Source organism: Anguilla anguilla, chromosome 5, assembly GCF_013347855.1.
Source record: "Anguilla anguilla isolate fAngAng1 chromosome 5, fAngAng1.pri, whole genome shotgun sequence".
NCBI classification, from domain to species: Eukaryota; Metazoa; Chordata; class Actinopteri; order Anguilliformes; family Anguillidae; genus Anguilla; species Anguilla anguilla.
The window spans coordinates 18,151,412-18,165,013 of record NC_049205.1 but is presented as its reverse complement, the minus strand read 5'-3'; the positions used below and the strand labels follow the sequence as shown (position 1 = coordinate 18,165,013).

General features: G+C 51.2%; 1 protein-coding gene across 2 annotated transcripts in view; it reads left to right on the top strand.

Moving 5' to 3' along the window:
• Positions 1 to 825: 825 nt before the first annotated feature.
• Positions 826 to 13,602, top strand: part of siah1 (siah E3 ubiquitin protein ligase 1) — a 20,116-nt gene continuing 7,339 nt past the window's right edge. Inside the window, exons 1-2 of one of the 2 annotated variants that reach the window (XM_035417718.1) lie at positions 826 to 985; positions 12,742 to 12,798. In XM_035417718.1, coding sequence (XP_035273609.1) covers positions 12,789 to 12,798 — 10 coding nt within the window. In that variant the 5' untranslated portion in view covers positions 826 to 985; positions 12,742 to 12,788. Of the gene's footprint in view, positions 986 to 11,330; positions 11,481 to 12,741; positions 12,799 to 13,602 lie in introns of those variants that run through there. The other variant, XM_035417717.1, reaches the window with a different exon arrangement.

The following is a 13,602-nucleotide window of genomic DNA, read 5'->3' as shown; positions in this document are numbered from 1 at the left end:
GTGTAGGCGGAGTGGAATTCAATTAAACTGTATGTCAAATTATTGGCTGCATAGAGGAGAAAAAACTACCCAAAGGCCTTACACAACCACTGAGACAGACTGCATCACTGCAGCCATGACATTCATGTCATTATTCCAAAAGGCTGAGGCATTAGTCTTTGGAGATTGAACAGTAGACACAGTCCACTTTCCTACATAAAAGAATCATCCATTTCTGGAAAGAAAATAGGATAACTGCTTGACTGGTGTCAGTTACATTTCAAATCCTGAGCAATTTAAAAACAGAAGACCAGTTTTAACAAAATAAAAAGAAAGTAAAAGAAAGAAGAAAAAAACCAGCACTGCAGAGAAAATCTGCAGCATTGATCCAGAAACAATGCTTCTTGGACTTGGAGACACAGCTGATAACACCAAACAGAAGGTATAAGCTATTTCAGATAGATGCCTTAAAGTGCATTGCATATTTCTGCACTATACACTGATCTGATATATGTAATTCGGTTGCACATATAGACAACTAGATATTATTCTTATGGAGACATAACATGAATCAATTTTCCTGATATACATGTTTGCATTTAAAAATAAAATTATTTATTTTCTATTGCATTGTAAATAATCTTTACTTAGTCTTAGATATATGCAACTGCAGATATTCATAATTCATTGTATATACGAATAGGCTGATAAGACAAAAAATCGCAACTTATTTTAAAAATAGCAAAGCAGATGCTTTCCAGAGTCGCGTGGTAAAAAACGATCGGCAGCGCGTTCATGTCTGCGAAATCGCGCGTACCCGTCAGCTGCGAGAGCAGTTCCCGTGGAAAAGTATTTCAACAACAGTCAGTGCGCAGGACCGAGACCGACAGCCGCGTCAATGTGGAAACAGAAACACCGATACGAGTAAAGGATAAAAATACGGGTGGTATCCCTGGCGGATTATTTCACGCAAATTAAAAAGATTAAGGAGGACATTTCTTCTGAGGTAAGCGGCCGACCCCCGGTTGTATCCGAGCAGGGATTTCTCGTAGGAATACATTCGATACCAACTGAGGTTTGCTTTGTGTTTCCACGGAGAACAAGTAGCAAGCTAGCCGAAGCTGCCTGTCGTGTAGCTAGCCTAGCTAAACCGACTAATTCATTTCGCTGAGAGACTAATCCAGAGAAGAGGTGACTAGCGGGCAGTTTTTTAAATGGCGAATAATTCAAGTTGATGCATTGCTTTATGACATATTTTAAACTATATCTTTATGCAGCGGGTTTTTAAAATAAGATAACCTTCAAAATGATCCGTGAGTGAAGATGTTGGTGATGGCCAACGTTAGCAAGCTCGATAATGTTACATATGGCACCTCAGTTTGACGTGAGAACATACTGTCCGCTTCCCAAACTATTGGCTAGCTGTGGGTGTGTAATGCCAAGGGTTAAACTGTGTTGTGGTTTTCTGGGTGTAGTGTTTGACTTGTGCAGCTTTTGTGTGTGCATGGCTGCGCCGAATGTCCGTGTGAAAGCTGACCCAAGGGGAGGCGGTGCCGGAGCGCCGCGGCCTAGCGCTATGTGTCTGGAAACTCTGGGGTGAAACGGCTTGGTTCTAGTCTAGCTAGCTTGCTAGTAACGTTATTCCCTGTAACGAGGCAGCTAGCTATGCGTGTTACTCGTGTAGCACTGGCTGTTTCTGATATGTGCAGCAACGTGTTTAATGCTGTGTCAACATAATAAACAAATGGTCAACTATGCTAGAATAGAATAAGCTTTTTGATTGGGTGTGTAATTAGATGGCCGATTTCACAGCGTGGTGCTCTGGGGAGATGGGAAGCTAGCTTGCTTGTTGCGCTAGACAGGTTAACTGTCTACGAGTTGGCATTTTTGATACATTGTGGTTAGCTAGCTGGTAGAAACACCAGTGCTTCATCGTCAGGAATCACTGTTAACGTTAATACAGTAACGTTATGTTCACTGCAGCGATATTGTATAGCTGGTAAACCGTTTGTTAATTTACACCGTGTTGATAGCTGACTCTTCGTGCAGCAGAAGTAAAGGGGGACAAAAGACCAGGTTGTCCTCCCACGACGTCGATTTTTGTTGACAGATGTCTCTAGTGTTTGAGCAGGCGGCGATTCATATGGAAATTGAGCTCGTTTGCATGTTCCCTTAATTTTGGCCTACCCCGTTAAACAAAAGGCATATTGGGGTACGTATGCGTAACTTTAGCTACTTGTCAAAGGGAAAATGCTTAACTTAAAAGAGAGGCTTCTGTGTGTACTCATCACCAAGACGACAGTGTTGAACTCGAGGCAAGCACGTCAACGTTGGTGGTGGACTAGGCTAGCTGAGCTTGGATCTTTCTGTCGTTTGTATCGACATTGGGGAGGAGCATATGAAAGGAGTACAATGTCCTCGTTTAACCCAAGAATGTAATGTCGGCGACAGACCTGGCCTTTCATCTAGAGTGCAATAAGCTTTGGCGCGATAATGACGTAATGTGTCATAGTACTGAAATTCTGCTGGCGCATTTAATTTTCCTGGCGTGGGGAAAGCTCTCGTTTCAGTCCCTGGATCGCCCTGTTCTAAATGCAGTCTGTCTGTACACCCAAAGCCCGCCCAGCTATTGTGGATATGACATAATGCCCACTAGCCGAAAATAAAATCCAGTTCATATAACTAAGTGTGATTTTTCTATTGGGTCCTTTTCGTGTTTGCGGCTCCGAGCTGGACCAGCGGTTTTCCAGCGGTCTCCCTGTGGTCTCCCATGTCCTTTCTGTGAGTCCGGCTCTGTAAGTGATACTTTTCCAGGGGCTGTCCAGGAACTGCTTGCATTCAGATGAACAGTAGTCCTCCACCAGCTTGTTTGTTATGAAAGCAAACAGCCAACGGGGAAGCTATGTATTTGTATAACATACCCATTGAGGCCACATTATAAGCAGCTTCAATTAACTAGAGTAATAAATGCATAATGTGCTAAGTTACCAGCTGCACCTTAAGTTCGATAGGGTACTATGTTGTGAGCTTGATCCATGTATTGATGTGGATGCAAGACATTGTACACGTTCATGACTTTATGCACTTCAGGTATCGATTGTGGGAATGCACCAAAGGTAAATTGAGCATTGTAATCCCATTAAACGCAGCCTGTGGTATTTGTGTTTCCTGGAAACAGTGCGAACGTGGCCCGCGTTTAAAGCTGGGGTGTGCCGCCCAAGGTGCCCGAAGCCTTGAGCGATGGCCCATGGGCGTGTGGCCGTGGCATCGGCCTGCTGGCTGTGCCGCTCACAGCCGCATGCGGTTACCATGGCGAACTCGGTAACACCCGGAAAATGACAAATGACAGCTGTTCCACAAAACGACATGAGCTGATGAGTCAGTGAGTGAACCCTGCCGCTTTTAGACTGAAACTGGAATGCAGTTTGAAGTATAAAGTGCTCTCTGAACTCTTAACAGCTCACACCTTTCTCCCTCCTCTGTCTCACTTTGTTCCTCCCTCTCTTTCTCTCTTCCTCACTCTCTCTTACCTTTTCTTTTTCTTCTTTCTCTCCTTTTCTCTCGCTTGTCCTTTTGGTAGCAGGCGACCTCTTGGATAATAATCGTGTTGAACCTAGAGGTAGCTGGCCATCTGTCCCTTGCGTAAAGCAGGGTATGTGCTTGCATGTGCCTGTTCACCTCCCAACCTTTAACCTCCTTTCTCCACGGCAACGTGGGCATCCCCATGGCACCCTGTGACACGCCTCCCCACAGGTCATTTCGAAGCATTCCTGGACTGTTTCCCTGTGGTTTTTATTCCAGGGGGAAGACGGTCTCCAGCCCCACGGTCAGTGTCCAGCCGCGGGGGCGGGAGGGTAAGGAGGGTTAGAGTGTGGAAACGGGGCGGTAAGCGCAGGGTTAGCGTCTCTGACGGGAGTTTTATAGCAGGAGGAGAACGGCCTTCATCTGCTCCGTCAGCACTTTTTTGCGCTCGGGTACAAACACAGGAAAAAAAAACTGTCCACTGTTCTCGCCTGCATAGTTCTCGACCGGCAGGTGACCATCGCCATGGAAAATCCCCCCCCCCCCCCCCGGTTCAAGTTCAGCCACGAGGGGCGGCTCTGGCCACGCCCGTGTTTTGATCCTTCGCTACCCGCGGCCGAAAACGGTCGCGCTTTGTTTTCGGAGCGGCGTCCCGGCGGCTCGTGATCCGTCTCTTCGGCCCCGTGACAAAGACCTCGGCGCTTTCTCGGATGTGACGGCACGTGCGCTGCCTCGCCTCGCCCCGCCCCCGCCTCACCCCCGCCCCTTCCTCACCGCTGCATCCCCATGACAGGAAGGAAGTGGTTTAGGCGGCGCTTGCGGGGTTGGGGTAGGCTCTCTTAACCTCTTAAGGTGTTTCTTATTTGCACCTCTTGCATCTCTTTCTCACCTGTTTGTGCCCTGTGGACCTGCACAGCTCTATGGGGATTGCCATCAGGCTTCTAAACACAACACACAACACTGCAGGTAGAAAGCTCTTTACCTGCGGAAGGGAACACTCGATTCTGTCCTGCACATTCGAGAGTCATTCGTCTCTTCAGTCAGATTTACTCTCTCATATTACCCCTCTCTCCTTTCAGTCTTTTCACCATGTTTGATACAGAGGAGAAAGGAAAGACGTTAATGCAAGCAGCACAATACAGAGAACAGCCAGTGGCCTTTCAGAAAAGAGACCGTACAGCTGGAGAGATCGCAGTACTGAAGTACATCGCTCCCTGTGTTTGTAAAGGCCAAGACTTGTTAAATCCAAATAAGAAGAACTGTAGGAAACTCCTCATGCACCAAATGGCACATCTAACAGTCACCAACAGCAAGAAACCAAACCTTGTCATGTCAGTATCACCAACTCTAAGAAACCCCTCCGCAAACCAAGCGGCGGAAGTATCTGAGTGGCGAAGGAACGCGTGGAGTCGGTGCTACTGGAGCGGGATTCATTTAGCGTTATCTTGATCTGACTCTCAAACAGTGTTTTAACCTTTCCTTTGTGCTAACAGTTAGTTAGCCAGTAGTGTTTCTCTATACGGATGGCCATCTAATTTGGTAGACGTTGACATGTCTTTGGCTCGTGTAGCCTGCATGAATACAATTGTGTATCCTGCTATGACACAAGTGTATAGGTGGGTGACTGTGGCGTGCAGAGTTCTGTGTGTACGTTGGGACCTTAAAACCTGCATTTATTTTATTTAGGCTAGTAATTATGATGATATACAATGGTGCAAAATGTGGGTGGTGAAATGACTATATGCATCTGTGCAAGAGACAGTGTTAACGAGTCTCCCCAAATCATTGCATGCTTCCCCTGAGATCAAAGCGAAACACCAAGTCATCGTATAAAGACGCGATCAGGACAAAGCGGTATCAATGATCCTGCTTTCACTATCTCTGTAAGCATATCACGCCAGGTTAACCTTTGTGTCTGGCTGGGCGCTGACCCATAGGTATCAAGATCTTTAGTCAGCACCCCACCGTAAATGGTAAAATGGTAAATGGACTGCATTTATATAGCGCTTTTCTCCAAAGCGCTTTACAATTGATGCCTCTCATTCGCCAGAGCAGTTAGGGGTTAGAGGTTAGGTGTCTTGCTCAAGGACACTTCGACATGCCCAGGGCGGGGTTTGAACTGGCAACCCTCCGACTGCCAGACAGTCGTTCTTACCTCCTGAGCTATGTCGCCCCACTGTCAAAGACACCAACTTGTTCCCCATGACATCGGCTTTCCAACAATACAAAACCTGATTACACTGTATTATGGAGAACTTAAGTTTGACATAATACTGATCCAATCGGATGTTTTGCAACTGAGCATTATCTCTTTATTCACACTTGCTGACCTCCTGTCAGCACAGCGAAGCCTGTTTTCTTTTGGAGGTCTGATAAGGAGCGCACTTCTGTAAACCGCCTTACAGAAACAAGGTCAATTTTGAACAGGGAACCAAACAAGAGATGCTCTTCATATTCCATTCTGTAAATGTAAGTCCCCCTCCGCCCCCAGTAGAGTTTGATTTTAAAGCAGGTCTCCAGTTGTTGGCTTCAAGGTGTGAAACTTGTCAAAGTTGATGTTTTAGAAACTGTTGTATCTTGTCTTGTGACCTACTTGATGCATGTGAGGTGGTCCTCCTGAGTGTTCCGGCAGCTGGGTTATTTCTATCGGAGGCTGAGGCTACTGGACCGGTTTGATCCAGTTCTTAACACGTCACAGGTACCGAAATTGACCTGCTGCAGAACAGCGCTGCACGGCAGAATAGGCTACATCAGCTACATCGGTACAAAACACCTGCTAGGGCCAATATCCAGCAGGGTATTCTTTGGCTCATCCCAGCCCTGTCTATTCAATAAGGAGACTGAAGACTCCAAAACAATGTTACCCTGCATTGCATTTTGGGAAATGTAAATGAACACCGTTAATGAGCTAATTGGACTAATTAGGTCAGGGTAATTGACTGGAAAGGGGAGGGGGGTAGACCCCAGCATACTCAGCAGTCCTCCAGGAGTTGATTTTGACACCCCTGTTGTTGTGCAAATGGAGAGCAGGCTCTCGGGCCTTCGGGACCCCACCTGCTTGTCAGCCATGCCCCCTGCCTGTTAGTTTATTAGCCCTTTGTGTCCAGCAGTAGATTTGCAGCAAAGCGTCTCTAGAGCCAAAATGTCAGCTGCGCACTTCTTCCATTGGGTTACTTACAGTGTTTATGAGAGCTCCTGTAAAGGGGTTGGGCTTGGGGGGGTGGGGGGGGGGGGGAGGGGGGGGGGGGTCACAGTGCCTTCTGGGAGTGGGCTGTCAGGGGGGCGGGTAGTTGATTTATTCTGCTCTTAATCGCTTGGCTAATCCCAGGCACATTGTGGCATTACAGCTAAGGACATTATGTAATATTGCACGGTTCAGTCGTTCACTCTCGCATACGTTAGTACCGAGCAGCTAAGAGCACTATAGAAATTCCCAGCACGCTAGCATGTGACGGTGGCCCATGGCGCAGTCATATGGCCTATAGCAAATCACCTCCCAAGCAATAGTGCTGGCCAGTTTAAAGCACTTGATTACACAGTTGGCTCTCCTCACTTTTTCATGCCCAAACAGCTTAATGTTTCCTAAGGCGAAAACAAAAATGAGCAGGGGGTTCCCCGAACTTTTGAGTAGCGAGCCAGGTGTGTCGGCCGAGGGGAGAGCAGCGTGTTGGAGGTTGTTTCCGATGACCTCATATGGATTAAAGGTGGAAAACAACACGTTCGTCAGGTTGTTGAGCCAATATCCCAGCTAGACTTTTTTTTTCCTCCCTCTCAGTCTTGAGATATTAATGATGGCTCTGTCTAACCAACCCTGCGGTAACCAACCCTGTTACCTGGAGATCTGCCATCCTGCAGGTTATCATTTCAACCCTGATTCTACTGATTAGCAGCTGAACGAGATCTCTAGCTGTGAGTGAGGTTTGTGCTTTGTTAGGGGTGGAGTGAAGACCTAGAGGACGGCAGATCTCCAGGAACAGGGTTGGTTCCCGCTGGTCTAAGAGTAGCCGGCAGAACGGGCCTGGAGTCGGCCGTTGCTCGGGGAACTCGCGGCAGACCCCTCGGCCTGCTGGGACGACCACGAGGGCCCGGGGAGCGCGTAGCGGCGCAGATGACAGCCCCACGCTCATAACCGGAAACGGCAGCACCTTGGAGTTAGTTACACGAGGGCTCGCTACCTCAGGGAGAGCCACAGAGCCGCTGAGCGCCGACTCCAAACTCTTCCCTTTCTTTAAAAAGGAAGCCTAGCCGCGGCGCGCCCCCCCCCCGAGGCCCGTCTCCGATTGGACGACGGGGATGACCTCACCTTCGCGTTAGCGGTACTCCGGCGCACGTGCTAGCGTGTGGGTGCGCGTGTGCGCGTGTGTGTGTGTCCGTCCTGTTTGGAGTGGGTGGGGGCAGGTTCCACCGGGAACCCGTTTTTGCATCCTGTTGGCGCGTCGCCAGGCCGCGCGTCTCGGCCGCCGCGGGTTTCGGGCGTGAGCGGCGCCTCTGGGCTGCTCCTGGATGCAAACGGGCGGTTTTGCATGGCAGGCTTCTGTGCGCAGGTGTCGCGTGGCCACTGCCCCGCAGCGCTGTGATTCACCAGCTATTGCGCAACGCTCGGGGCGGATGACGGCTGGGGCTAACGTCTGACGGGAAAGTGAAGCGCGTTAGTCAGTGTTACCGACACATTCGCCCAAGCCATTTGGCGTAAGTGCCTTCCTCTGCTAGAAAGTAGCTGTGCCCCTCATGGGAATGAACCCTACAACCTTCGGGTTACAAGCCCAGCCTTTCCCTGTCCTCTGCACCCCCGCACCTGACCAGTGCCGGTATGCGTTTTTGTGTGACGATACGGTTTAATTTGCTAGCATCACACTCGACAGGATGGTGACAAAATTATAAAATTTGATGTCTGTAGAAGTAAAAAAAGATAAAAATAAAAAATAGGTAAAATGGTGCCCTTCAGTTCACTGGATCAGTGGAGGTCGTTTTGTTGAATGGTGGTTTGGCCAACCTGTGCTAGTCAGGCTGAGGCCTTTCAGCCCATTTGTTTGCGGTAATTATCTGTGACGCGACATCACAAACACTGTGGGCTAACAGCTGTGTTCTAATTGGCTGCTGAAGTACCATGTATGCCCCCTGGCTCCTCATTTCCACAGACCCTAGTGATGCTGGATTGATGGCACCTCTGGGCAGAGCCACGCCTGCTGGTTCCTTCTCTCCAGATTCCAGCCAGCCACTGAGTAGTTGGTCCTTGATTATTGGCTCTTGTTTCTGAGGTGGGAACAGGGATAATAATATTGGAATAAGACAGTTGTGATGTAAATTTTTCAATAGACGAAACACACAGGATGTCCACCAATCGTAGATTTCCTTGGTGACTATCAATGGGACAACGCTGGCAATGATTGGTGGATCCTTTCTGGCTGCTGCTGAGTAGTATTCGCTAATCACCTTTGGTAGGGCACCTACGCGATAAGTGATGTGATGTAATGACTGTCTTATTACTATTTTGATATGCCCAGGGGTGAACAGGAAGTGGAGATTTTCCACCGACCAGGGATCAGTGACCGCTAATGCACCTGGAATAAGTGCGTCACCAATGATATGTGTTGGGTGTTGATATGACAGCCAATCAGCAGCGAGGTCGCACAGCTCCTGTGTGATGGTGTGAATTTTGTCATTGGCACGGAAGCTGCGAGGCCTTGCTGTTGCGTGGGTGTCATATCAGCACACAATAGATAGGAGTGCTGTTGCTTTATTTTTAGGAAGAAAAAAAGGCTAAAGAAAGCCACATGGAAGCGAGGATTATTATTATTATGCTTAAAAAAACATTTGATAATGATTGATATTGTTTAGCAGACAGCCCTAGCTGGGTGTAGACCTTGAACGGTGTCTATCTGTGTCTGTCTCTAATAGTGTAAGTGTGTGTTTGCGTGTCTGTTTGTGAGAGTGTGTGTGTCTGTCTATGTGAGTGTGTGTGTGTTTGTATGCGTGTGTGTGTGTGTTGTGTTTGTGTGAGTGTGTGTACGTGCATGTGTGTCTGTATGAGTGTGTGTGTGAGTGTGTGTCTGTATGAGTGTGTGTATGTGTTGTGTTTGCGTGCGTGTCTGCGGTGGGGGTGAGAGGGTTATTTGAGAGAACACGCAGGGAGGGGTTGTGTTTTTAGTAATCACAGGTGGTGCTTGGAGCCTTCTGTTCGCTCCCAGGGCTCACGCTGTTGACAGCCGCGCTTCCAATGGCCTTTACAGCGCTTTTTATTGGGCATTGTAGGAGGATTCCGAGCGGAGCGTGCGAGCGCTACTGCAGGCCAATTCAAAAGCCATAAGTCTTCAGCCCCTCTCTCTCTCTCTCTCTCTTTGTGAGGTCACTGAAGGATATACGCTCTGATAATGGCTGCCCGGAGGGCGGGTTTGATGATGGCGATGATTATGACCGCGCGCGGTGTGGTATAATGCGGGCCTAATGCCGCGGATTAATGGCTCCCGCCACCTCTCGGCTGCCGCCGCGTGCCGACCTTCCCGGTCGAGCGACAAGACTCCCCCCCCCACCCTCCCCACCCTCCCCCCGGTCAATCAGGAAATACGTGTTTTTCCAGACCCTCGGGCCTCTAGTATTTCCCTTTTCTTACTGCAGAACATTCTCTCCCGCAGTCAGCTGTCAGAGTGCTGAGCTGCGGGTGCTGTCACGACGCCCCACGCCTCTGGCTGGGGTATTCAGGGCTGTGAGGAATGAGCGTTTCCTGGTTTTATCGGGGGGAAAAGCACACCCCTCGCGTTGTGTTGTGTTGTGGGGAGGGAGATAGGCGTGGGGCATGTGTTGTTTTTTTTTTTTGGAGGCCCCGGGCAGGCCCGGACGACTCTCCTGCCCCTCCTTTGTCTGGACACCGGGAAGAGGGGGGGGGGGGGGAAAGAAGGGAGGAGGGTGGAGTCGGGCCTGCCGGGGGCGGAGCCTTCGGCCGAGTAACTTGAGCTGGGCCGGGCCGGGCCCCGCTGGGGAAAGAGAGAGAGAGAGAGAGGGAGGGGGCGAGAGTGAGAGAGCAAGAGAGAGAGAGAGGGGGAGAGGTGCTTGCTCGCTTGCTCGCTCTCCAGCTCCACTCTGCTCAACAGCTCAGACGAGGAGAGCAGCACTAATGAGAGAGAGAGAGCAAGAGGAGCGGTTGGGAAGGGGAACGGGACCGTACGCTACACCTGGCACCCCCCCACAGCCAGCCTATCACTGACCTGAACCGTGCGGTCGCCGGACCGGACCGTGACCGGACCGGACCGTGACCGTGACCGTGACCGTGACCGGGCTCCGCTCGCGGGACCTGTGGGGCTGTTCAGCGGGAGGGACGTCGGCCGCGCTCTCCGCGAGGCGGGAGAGGCCAGGCGGGGGCTCCGGCGATCTTTGCCTCCCCTCCCCTCCCCTCCCCTTCTCTGGACCTCCTCCCCCGCCTCCTGCCAGGCTGTGGGAACTGGAGACTGAGTGGAACATTCCTGGATTACAGCGGACTGTGTTTTGGTAGCTGTTCTGCGCTCCTCCCTCGCGCCCCCCCCCCCCTTCCTTTCGCCCCTTCGCGCTCACCGTTAGTTTTGTTTTTTTTGTTCCTCGGTCTGTACTTTTTAAAGAGAGATTCTGGATCCGCGAACGGGCCGGTGACTAAGTGAATACCGCCGCGAGGAGGGAGGGGGCTGTGGAACCGGGGGGGCCGTCCGCTCACCTTTTTCCTGCGCGCGAGGGTTTTGGCTGCTACAGACCGGGGCTAGCGTGTCACTGCTCTGTCCCACCTGGGGGGGGCCCTCTCTCCGTGGGGGGGGGGGGCAGAGGCCGGCTCCGTGGGCCCCGGGTGGGGGGGAGCCGGCGGGGGGGGGGCGCGGTTGGTTTCCATGGAGAAGCGCGAGGATGAGCGCGGCCTCCCCTCATGACGGCGAGGGCTCGGCTGCCGCCCGCGTGCTCCTGGAAGCGGCTGCTGCAGGCCTTCACCTGCATCGCGGCTCGAACCGCCGCCAAGAGTAAAGGTAACGCGCTGCGCCCGCCCCTCTCCTCTCCCCCTCTCCCTCTCTCCCCCTCCTCCCATCTCTCCCTCTCTCTTTCCCCATCCTTTTCTCCCTCCACCCTGTCCTTCCTCCCAGGGGTGTGAGGCGTGTGTCTTTGGGTCTTCTCGGCCCGAGCTCTCTGTCCTCGTGGTAACCCCCCGCCTTTTGTGTGTTTAAAGGGGGCGGAGTACCCAAAATGCCTTGGGTTTATTGGGGTTTGGGGGACTGTCAAACTCCCTTCTGACTGTACTGTAGGCAGGGACACTGCAGTATCTGTAGGTTCTGTGTGTGTGTGTGTGTGTGTGTGTGTGTGTATGTGTGTGTGCGTGTGTGAGTTTCCTGTCTTAGGAAGACTTGGAAGTTCTTATGTGGGTCTATTGGGATAGAAAGCACTTGAAGGTTGTTTTGTAATGGGTGCTTGTACTCTCATACTCTCTCATGTACTCTATCTCTCTTTACTGTTCAGTAATGTTTCAGGGAGATTTGTTGTTCTGGCATGTTACAGTGCTTCTGGCGCGGATGTGTCCTGCCGCTTGGCCGTAAACGTAGGCTAGTTGCTGGCCGGGGTTATGTGCCAGGAGTTTGCAGTGAAGTCAGGCCAGGAGCCAGCTGCATTTTGGATTGCGTGTGTGTTCGTGTTTCTGAGTGTGTATGTGTGTGTGTGTATTGGTGTGTGTGCTCATACTCTGTGAGTGATCAGGGACCTGTCGCATGCCAGGGTGTGTGAGCAGTTTTTTTGCAGCCTGCAACAACCGCAATCACGTGTGTCTTTCTCATTTGGAGCGGAACGTGCTGCTTGACCCCCCCCCTCCTCCCCCCCACAGTAATTTGTTGACCGTAGAAGTGCTGTACGCCATTGGCACTTGATCAGCTTGCTCACTGGGTTTTAGCAGCTCCCTCTGCAGTGAGCGACAGTGCCTCGTTGCACCACAAGGGGGCGAAATAAGCTCGTGTCAGTTAAACGGTGGCAGTTTGTGGTTTCCTTCCTGGTTGTGCTGAATGAAAGTGACGTCCTCTGGCATGCAGTTGGAAAAGGGTTGTCCACCCGTGATTTTTAAGTGACATCTTTCTCCTTTTGTAAAGATGAAGATTTGAGGCTGGAGCTGGGAGTGTATGTATAGGCGTGCTGGTCCTACCTGTGAGAACTGGCCTTAGCTCATTGACCGTGCCGTAGGTGCATACGTGCTGTCTGTTCCTCTCTGTGGGCTGCTGTGACACCCGCGTGTTTCTCTCTCCATTGCAGAGGGCCCTGTGTTTCCAGAGAAGAAGAAAGCCTTCAGTGGAAATCTTATGGACGAAGGTAAGGCTGCCTGCATGGCCGTTGTCTCCCTGTGCATCCCATTTTGTGCCCGTTTTCCAGGTTTGGGGGGGTGGGGGGGTGGGGGGGGTGTCCTTCACCCTGGCCGGCTCTCCGATCACCCCCCTCTTCCTCACCTCTTACCGACGCCCTCTGAATCCCCCTGGAGTCTGCGTACACAGGCTCAGTGCCTTATGGGCCCTCTTCCTTCGCTCATCATTGTCCGTTTGAAGAGTAGGAGTTTGGAATGTTCCTTCAGAATTCTCAGTCAGTGTTCTAGAGCTCCTTTGCTTTCAGTGACCAGGAGTGATTGTGACATCAGCATTAGAATGTTCCGTTAAGAACATTCTAATCACATATTTGAGATCTCAACAGCTTAAAGAATTAAATGCTCATGGCCTCCTGGGTGTTTGTGGGGCGGGCGCAGTGTGTGTGTGCGGGAGCGTTTGGGAGAGCGTGAACGTGCCGGAGAGAGGGGGAGGACGAGAGCGCGCGAGAGGGTGTTTTGCGAGGGTGTGATGCGTGCGGGAGTGACGGGGAGAGCGCAAGTGTGAGGGCGCGAGTGTGCACGAGAGCGAGGGGGAGGGCGAGAGTGTGGAAGTGTGAATGCGAGCGAGAGAGTGTTTGTGAGCGTCCCCGTGCGCGAGAGCGGGTTTGTTTCCCGTGAAACGGTGCATGTGACCCTGTGTGTTTACGGAGTGTGCTGGTGTCAAGCTGCTCTGCATTAAACCTGCTTACTAAACAGCCAATGAGTGAGCGCGTGAACAGGAGGCGCCGCCTCCGGGCCCTCCGGTCTGGGGCGGGGCC